The sequence below is a fragment of the Neofelis nebulosa genome, chromosome 1 (assembly GCF_028018385.1).
Source record: "Neofelis nebulosa isolate mNeoNeb1 chromosome 1, mNeoNeb1.pri, whole genome shotgun sequence".
NCBI lineage: Eukaryota > Metazoa > Chordata > Mammalia > Carnivora > Felidae > Neofelis > Neofelis nebulosa.
In genome coordinates, this window is record NC_080782.1 from 210131154 (window position 1) to 210140907 (window position 9754).

General features: G+C 35.0%; 1 protein-coding gene across 1 annotated transcript; it reads left to right on the forward strand.

Moving 5' to 3' along the window:
- The first annotated feature begins 847 nt into the window (after positions 1–847).
- Positions 848–1192, forward strand: LOC131491944 (mth938 domain-containing protein-like). Its single transcript, XM_058695525.1, has one exon. It carries the CDS (start codon positions 848–850, stop codon positions 1190–1192), a length of 345 nt encoding a protein of 114 aa, XP_058551508.1.
- Positions 1193–9754: the final 8562 nt, after the last annotated feature.

Genomic DNA, 9754 nt, shown 5'->3' on the forward strand with positions numbered 1-9754 from the left:
TTCAAAAAGAGTTTTCTAATACTTCAGATTCTGCTATTAAGCTATGGATGGAGGATTCTTAATTTCATTGGAAATAAATTCTGCCTATTATACACTTACTGTAGTAGGTAATGACCAAGGATACCCAATATCAATATTTTCTTCCTCCTATCTGAATGTGAAGTTGTTATTTCTAACTTTGAATACGAACTGATCTTGTTTTGACTTAAAAAATGTGGCAAAACTGATGGTTTTAGTCCCTATGCACCTAGTCTTTAAGAGGCCTGGAAGCTTGCATCAATGTATTCTCTGGGTAAATGAGGCCTCATGTAAGAATGACCACCATGAGACCACTGTGCTGTAAGAAAGCTCGAAATTGTCATGTAGAGAGGCCCTGTGGAAAAGCACTGAGGTACCAGACATGTGTGGAAAGCTGTTTTGGATCTTAAATGCAGCCTGCTTCCCTGATTCGTGCAGCAAGTGAGTGAACTCAGCTGATGCCTCATGGAGAAGAGGCCTTCAGTAGAGCCTAGTCACTCATAGAAGGGTTAGAAATAGCAAACTGTTATTGTTTCAAGCCATTAAATTTTGGAATAACTTGTTCTGCAACAATAGATAATTGAAACATCTATTAAATATATACAGTTTAAATGATCTTTATATATAGGGACTTGTTATTTAAACAGAATGAAGCGAAAAGCTTATTTTGGTTATTCAGCAAGATAGTTGATTTATTTCATGTTGTTATCAATATATGTATTATGGGTCCGCAAGTTCTTTTTAAAGCGATTTAACGAGAGAGAAAGCTTGGAGCTGTTTGGGATCTCAAATGTTGTAAAGAGAGGGAGTTGGAGTCAGTTAAGTTCCTATGTCCTCCCCTGAAATTGCTTCCCTATCAAGGGGGCAAATGAAAGCACGAAGCTCCTCTAAACCCCAGAAGTACTGCAGAGTGTTGCCAGGGGGAAGTCAGGTTTGGGATTGGAGAGAAACGAAATCTGAGCATTATCCTTGTATGCTACCTGCAGGTGTGGAGGAAGTTATCAAGAAGGATGTGCAGATGCTTGCGATTGACCAAGGGATGGGTGAGGTCTTAAAGGTGACTCCATCAACTGGGGAGTATCTCGAAACACAAGGAACTGGTGTGTGGATCATCCAGACACAGCTTGGCTGCCCAGGGTGTTGGGCGGGAGGGGTCTTCTATTCCACCTGCTGATGGAGACTCAGCAGAATAAATCACTACGCGATGATGGAAAAATATATATATATAGCTATATAAAGAATGATTTTTTAGTTTTTACATAGTTGACTTAAACATTTAAAAATATTCTATTTAAATGAAACCTGGAAGAATATGCTTTTTATTTAAAGAAACAGAGTAAAATAATGGTTTTTATATATTTAATCCATGATTATAAATATGTCACACATTTATTTACTCCCAATCCTTCTATGTCTCTTTAGCTTGGATTTTAGACAGATCCTCTCACATTTCCTTATATGGATTCCTTTTTTTTTTCTACCAATGTTGACTACTTCTGTTTCCTTCCAAACACATACTTTTATTTTTCTATGCTTTATTTTAACTCCCTTCTCTTCCATTCTTGGTTTTCTTAAATATTTCTACTTATCTCAAAAATTGTACTTAGGTCCAGCTTTCTATGACATCACCGATCAAGAAATTAATTACTTCATTATCTGTACTTGTATCATTATTTATTACTGTGAAACAACATCACCAAAAATATAGTGGTTTGAAACAACACACATTTATTGCCTCCCAGTTTCTGTAAATCTGGCCTTTGGGTACAGCAGGATTCTCTGCTTCAGGATCACATAAAGTTGAAATTAAGGTATTAACCATGGCTGCAACCTTGTCTTTGCTAGTGGGGGGAGGGGGGGAGATGTGCTTTCAAGCTCATATGACTGTTGATAGTATTCATTCGGCTCCTCTCAGGCTGTTGGACTGAGAACTATGGTTTCTTTCTTCCTCGATGTCTAGAAGTCACCCTCATTGCTTATTATCTGGTCTTTTATGTAGGCAAGCTTACAACATGCACCTTGCTGCTTCAAAGACAGCAAGGAAGAGAGTCAGTTACACAGATAGTTACAATCTTATGTAGTGTTATCGGTAACTGATATCCATCACTATTATGGACTAAATATTTGTACCTCCCTCCACACACCAATTCATATATTGAAGCCATAACCCCTAGTGTGAATGGTATCTGAGATAGGGTCACTAATAAGTAATTAAAGTTAAGTGACGTCATAAGGACAGAGCCCTAATTCCATAGAACTAGCTTCCTTCTAAGAAGAGACAATCAGAGAGCTTGCTCCCATATTCCCTCTGCACACATGCAGAAAGGCCATGTGAGTATGCAACAAGAAGAAGCCCATCTACAGGCCAGGAAGAGAATCCTCACCAGAAACCAAATGGGCCAGAATCTTGATGATGGACTCCCCAGCCTCTAGGAATGAAAGAAATAAGTTTTTGTTGCTTAAACCATCCAGTCTATTTGGTTTTGTTGTTGTTGTTATGATAGTCCATACTGACCAAAGACCTTTAGAATATTCTTTTGGTTAGAACCAAGCCAGAGGTCCTACCCATACTCAAACAGAGGGAATTTACACAATTATGAAGACCAGGAGGTGGGGATCATGAAAGCAACATTAGAATCCATCCACCAGCCCTCTTTTTCACTTTGTGTTATTCTATTATGCATACATCCTGCTTTAGGACCAATGGTAATCATTAAACCTATTCATATATATTCCCATGGTGCTTCTCAGAACATGATAAACTTGTTCTTTCTGGCCCTGTTTATTAATTTATTATTATTTATTTTTTAATGTTTCTTTCTTTGTTTTGAGGGGGGAGAGAGTGAGGAGCAGAGAGAGAGCAGAGAGGGAATCCCAAGCAAACTCTTTGCTGTCAACGCAGAGCCCAGCGTGGAGCTCAATCCCATGAACCGTGAGATCATAACTTGAGCCAGAACCAAGAGTTAGATGCTTAACTGACTGAGCCACCCAAAGACTTCTTTCTGGTCCTGTTTAAAGTTAGAAAGGTTCATGTGACTTTCTTTGACCCGTGAAATGTGAGTGGAAGGTATTGTGTTATATGCGAATAGAAGATTTAAAAGCAGTAAGTGATTTACTTTGCTTCTTTCCCTTTGCCTTGGTGATCGTGGAAGCATAACACGAAATGGATCTGTCAGCCTGGATCCTTGAGCCACTATGATGAGCAGAATCTCACTTCTAAATTTATTGGACATGTAGTACGAACAAAGAAATACTTTTTACTGGGTTAAGCTAACAAAATGATAGAGATGTTTGTTATGCCAGCATAAACCAGGTTATTCTGATATGGAGTTTTATACATGCTTTTTATTTGTATGTGTCTCCCCTACTAGATTTTGAGGTCAGTAGGGACAGGAATCACCTCTGCTTTGTTTACTCCGTGATATCCAGTTGTTAGTAAGTGTTTGACATACAATTGGAACCACACCTATGGTTATTACGTGAATGATTAAGTAAATAAATGCATCTGACTCTATTTCACTAATTCCTTTATGCATTTGACTCTCTTTTCCTGGAATGCAGTAAAGTAGGATAATATTAAATATGGTCTTAATATGTTACACATACATTTGTTCTTTCACGTAAATTATTAAAATACATATCTTTGGAAGCTCGTAATTGTTTGATAAGGCTGAATGAAAATTTAAGCAGCTGGAGATGAGCTAATTTTTTGCACTCGCTAGAGTGTCTTGACCTTGGTCAATTTGTTTAACTCTTGTGAGCCTCACTTTTCTCATACATTAAACAGGAAAAAAGTGATTATTGAATATGCCATTCAGTGTATATAAGAATTAAATGAGATATACTTTGCACATTCTTAGGAACTGTCAAGTCCTAAGCAAACATAAAGCAACATAAACCAGTTTTTTTTTTTTTAACATTTTGCAAAAACCAGCTGTCTCCTGAGTTAAGTATTTTTATTACCATTGTTCTAACGTTTGTGAATTTTCTGTCATCTCTTCTTATAGCTGAATAGAAGACACAAATAGCAGACACTAAAGGTATGTGTCCCCAAATTTTGAAGATCTGGAGGTAAAATTTTGAGAAAACGTATACAGAAAACAAAATATGACAGGATAATTATATGCTCTCTAATATTAGCTTCAAAAATGTGTCAAGAAAAAAATAAGCTTGGGAGAATAGGCCTATAAGTTCAAAGAGGTGGTTATCTTAATCCTATATTTTGAAGAGATTGTATAGAAATAACTCATTTGTGAGAAAATGTAATCCCTCTTGTATTACAAAGGTCACAGAATCTTTACACAGTGTTGTAACAAAAGTGGTTTTATTTCTTGGTGCTCCAAAGACTGTATTGTTACCTTCCTGATTACTCTAAAACTCATAAAAACATGTTAACATATCCATTTTTAACTATCCTATATTTTCAAAATTACAAACAAAACCCAATTCTATCTTTGTTTCAGGGACTAGATAAATTATCCATGCCATGCAAAAGAATATCAAAATAGATTACTGAATCAGTTGCTGATGTGAGAAAATTGCATATAGAAAGTTTTATTTTGATATATTTTCATTATATCTAAGTAATAAAAGCTGCTTAAGGATACAACCTACCATTTCTTGCTGTCAGGAATTTTGAGAGGCTATTGTGACAAGTTCTCGAAAGCTTTCTCTAAAATGTGTTAAAGAAATTCAACTTAGGCAAATTTTAATGAGTCATATTCTAAATTATATATTTTATCCATACATTTATATTTGATCACAACTATGAGCTTAGTAGCTATGTAGCTGTTTTAAATATATATATATATATATATATATATATATATACACACACACACAGTTATATAGTTATATAGTTATATACCATATTGTTTCTCATATATTGGTTAAAGATGAAAATATAATATCTTCACCATATTGGGATAATTTTTGGATTCCTTGTTTACCCTTTAGGGTACTTCAAAATAACTTTAATACATGTACACAGAGAAGGTAAGGAATATTTAAGGAAAAGTGAAGCAAGTCACTTCTGTGGTAACCAACACCAGTCTGAGCTTACATAATTTTATGTAACAAGTTTTAAATATATCAAACTTCCTCAAAGTGAGCCCAATTCCCTGTGATTTTATGCTTTTCTAGTAGCAAAATTATACTGATTTTAAGGTAGATGTCTCAACACAATATAGGTGAAAGAATTCAAAACAGGAAGTTGAGAATCAAGCACACTCATTTTTGCTTTGTCACTGTCTGTGTGATTTGGGGGGAAAATATTTCTGGGCTTTTTCCTTTAACTACAAATCAAAGAGGTTATTTATGCTTCTAACAATTCACTTTTTTCCACTAATGATCCACTGCTTTCAAGTTCTCTCAATAGTTTGGTTATTATGAACCATGGAAAGTTTTGTGGTTGTATATGTAAGGGGAAGTTGTCAAAAACATACATCTAGTTTGATCACCATTCATCATGATGGAAGGCAATACATGACATAGGTGTGAAGGAGGAGATTAGAAAGGTAGAGATCATGCCAATAGAGCAGAAGTTGCTCTTGAATCAGTTTGTGGGCAAGAATTGTCATTGGAGATTGACAAACTTGGCCTCAAATAGCACTGTAGGTTTCAATAGTTAACTATTTCACTTCTTCCATCTTTATTTCCCTGATTTTAAAAGCCCATATGATGGTCTCTAATGACGTTATTTTGAGGCTTTCATGGTACATATATGTATGTATATCCTTATGTATATGGACAGGAGAAGTTGCCTTTACTAAGCACACATTATTTTTGTTGGCTGTGTAGACATTAAAAATTTTAATAAGTATATTATTTGATAAAACATGGCAAATGAACAAAGGGAGCCATTTATTTATGCTGTGATCCCAATATGTTTTATTTTAAATGTATTTTCTTCTTCTTCTTCTTCTTCTTCTTCTTCTTCTTCTTCTTCTTCTTCTTCTTTTTCTTCTTCTTTATATATATAGAGAGAGACAGAGTGTGAGCAGGGGAGGGGCAGAGAGAGAAGGAGACACAGAATCCGAAGCAGGCTCCAGGCTCTGAGCTGTCGGCAGAGAGCTGATGCGGGGGTCCAACTCACTGGGAGATCATGACCTGAGCCCAAGTGTGATGTTTAACCAACTGAGCCACCCAGATGCCCCCCTCCTTTTTAAAAATTTTTTTTCAATATGTATTATTTTAAACATCTAAACTATTTTCAAGTGCTGTAAATACCACAGAAGATACAAAAACAACTCCTTATAAATCATGGATTGCCTCTAGGAAAGTATAGTTTATTTGAGAGTCAAAAGTAATTAGGGTCTTGAATTAGATTGTTAAATAGTAAATTATCTCCAGATTAACTATAGGGAGATCTAGCAACCTTAAAGAACGGGATAATTGTAGTTGCAAGTGACTTGAGATACATAGACTCATTGAGCATTAATAATGATAATTGAAATAATTATTATTTTACATACTGCTTCATTAGCTATAATTCAACATATAAAAGCGATACTTGAAGGAGGAAAGATGGGAGTGGATAGTGGCATTGAAGTTATGTCAAAATTTAGCCCTCGTACCCTTCATTATTCCATTCTCCCAGTCACTGATCACTCTTCAGGGCTGACATTTCTATGCAATTCATACACTACTCTATTCTTAAGATTTATTTATTAAAGGCCTTGCATGAAACCACATAAATTTGGTCTCTTTAGAAGCCAGTCAGATTGAGGAGGGCAGTTAAAGGGATAAATGTCATGTAGTAAGTTTTAGAAGGCATTGTCCCTGAGAATAAATAATTTTTAAATTTATGGTTATAACTATGCTTTCCACTCAAGGTTAGGTTTTCTCTCCCTCTCACCTCCGTGAGTTCAGTTATAATTTACAAATGTTTGCTGATATGAAGTATCGTCCATGAGCGTGGTTTGGAGTGATCTTCGACCTGATCCATCCCTCCCAAAGCATTTGCTTTCTTAATTCCTTAACTGGAAATTATGGAAACTGTAAGATTTTCTTAGTTTCAAAAAGTAAATACTCGAGTGGGAAGTGAGGCTCAGGAAGATCGTTATTTTTGACCTGGGCAACGTATAGCAAGTGATGTATATCTGCAGTATCCGTTTTTATATATTCTATCTACTTTTCCACCAAATCCAAACTGGTCGGTACAGGGTTTCTGGAAGGGGATGCACAAACAAGAATCAAAGGAAAACAAAACAGACTTGTAGGAATAAGAACCTGCGTATTTAGGGCTCTATACTTTTTATGGAATTCTGAGTAACACTTGAATGAAGATATTATGGACAAGAGAAAACGAATGAATATGGTATCAGGGAAATCTTTTTGAAACAATCAATCTTCTGTTAAGTACAGTGACTTTTTAAAATTATTTTGCTATTTTAGAAGTTGAAACTTATTTTCCCTTTTTTAAATAATCAAAATTGGTTATTTGGTACCTACAAACCACAAAATCTTATGTACTGAGACACTGTGGGACTCTTCTTTTTAATTATAACATAAAGTTTTGCAAATTACACATATTCATCATGTTTATTGTCATTTTTGAAGGGTATGTGGCTTTATACAATTTTGCTTCCCATGTTTTCTCAGAGTTGTATTAGTATTAGTCAACTGAACAGACTTGGCGTTTTTCTTAACGTATGATTCTTATTCCAAGTGATCACTAAATGACACCAGTTTTATTTTCTTTTTAGAATGCATATTTATGATATGGCTAGCTGAAATGAGAAAGTTTTTCATAATCTTCAAATAGATAATTCTTGCTCTATTTTCACTTTATTAGAGTGTTTCATAAATTATAATAATTAGGGAAGGTTCTAACTCAAACATACAAAGCTAGAAAATTCATAGTCAGACTTGTCAGTGCATTCTAAGTCACACGATGTGTTAATTAGGATCATTTGAGTAATAGCGTATTAACTGAATTTACTTGCATAAACATTGTACTATTTCACTGAAATATAAGGAGAAAAACAATAAAAAAAGATTTTGTTTAAGTAGAAATGTACTTTTTGTATATACTGAACTAGTATTACTCATAGCCAGTCATTTTCGGTTTTTTTTTTTTATTATTTTAATGTTTATTTTTGAGAGAGAGAGAGAGAGAGAGAGAGAGAGAGAGAGACAGAAGACAGAATATGAGCTGGGGAGAGGCAGAGAGATGGAGACAGAATCTGAAGCAGGCTCCAGGCTCTGAGCTGTCAGCACAAAGCCTGATGCGGGGCTTGACCTCACAGACCACAAGATCATGACCTGAGCTGAAACTGGACACTTCACTGACTGAGTCACCCAGGCGCCCCACCAATCATTTTCTTAATGTAGCCATATGTACTTATATTTGGAGAATAGGCCAGTTGGCAATGTATAACCTTATTGTTTTGGTAATTTATCACCATTTCAATAGAATTTATTTTCAATCATTACTCAATTTAAAAGGATTTATTTAATAAAACAAGTAATTTCTGTGCTGTAAGATTCTGCCTTTGCCCTCTCAGTGACTGGGTGTTAGTATTAGCACATCACAGAACTTTATTTAAAGTCTTTGCAATTGTTTTTAAAAGCCCAAATTGAACTGATGAATGCTATTTCCAAGATTCTTCATTATATCTGGAAGGGATTATTAAAAACAACTTTATTTCCAAAAAGAAAAATACATATCATTTTGTATAAATTACTGGGGATACTCATTAGGAGTCAAATAGAAATATATCCCAGACTTTTATTATCCAACAATAGTAATTTGAGACAATATTATATTTTTGGAGATTTTTTTCCTAAATCTCTGTGCTTTTGTCCACATCAGTTCCATTTATTTTATAATACATTTTAAACTTGTCTTAGTAATTTTATTTTAAGATTGGTGACTGTAATAGAACAGTGTTATCCCAAGTATGATCTATTAATGGTTTAGTTCTTTGTATACAACTTCGTGGATTATAGTAATTTATACACCAAAGTTTCAGAAAGCTAAAAGTTCCTTTAAAATCATTTAAAGGAATGGGGCGCCTGGGTGGCGCAGTCGGTTAAGCGTCCGACTTCAGCCAGGTCACGATCTCGCGGTCCGTGAGTTCGAGCCCCGCGTCAGGCTCTGGGCTGATGGCTCGGAGCCTGGAGCCTGTTTCCGGTTCTGTGTCTCCCTCTCTCTCTGCCCCTCCCCTGTTCATGCTATGTCTCTCTCTGTCCCAAAAATAAATAAAAAACGTTGAAAAAAAAATTTAAAAAATAAAAAAAATAAAAAATAAAATCATTTAAAGGAAGAACTGGGTAAAATTCAAGAAGATCAGTTCTCTATTCTCTGTGTAATTACTTAGTGAACAGATAGATGGCAACTTTTTCTTGAATGCCAAGCATCATTATGTCTTTGAGTAATTATGAGAATTATTGTTTGTATCATATAATTCAGGACTTTATTCTCAAACTTCCTTGTACTATTTTGTTTTGGAAATATCCACAGTTATTGGAGTAAGCAATTTAGCCATAGAAACCATGGCTTGTATATTTTCTCAAGAGCCCACACATCCTTATTCATTACCTAGATATTTAATACTTATGCTGCATAATATAAGTGACTGATAGACTCTGAAGATAGAGGACAAAAGACAAGGTTATAGCATATAAATCAGCATGTTCCACGTTAGAGACTCTTGGAATTATAATCATATGAGATATTTCATCAAAACAGTATTCTGTGGCCTGTCAATTTTGGAAAATGTTGCATAAAAGA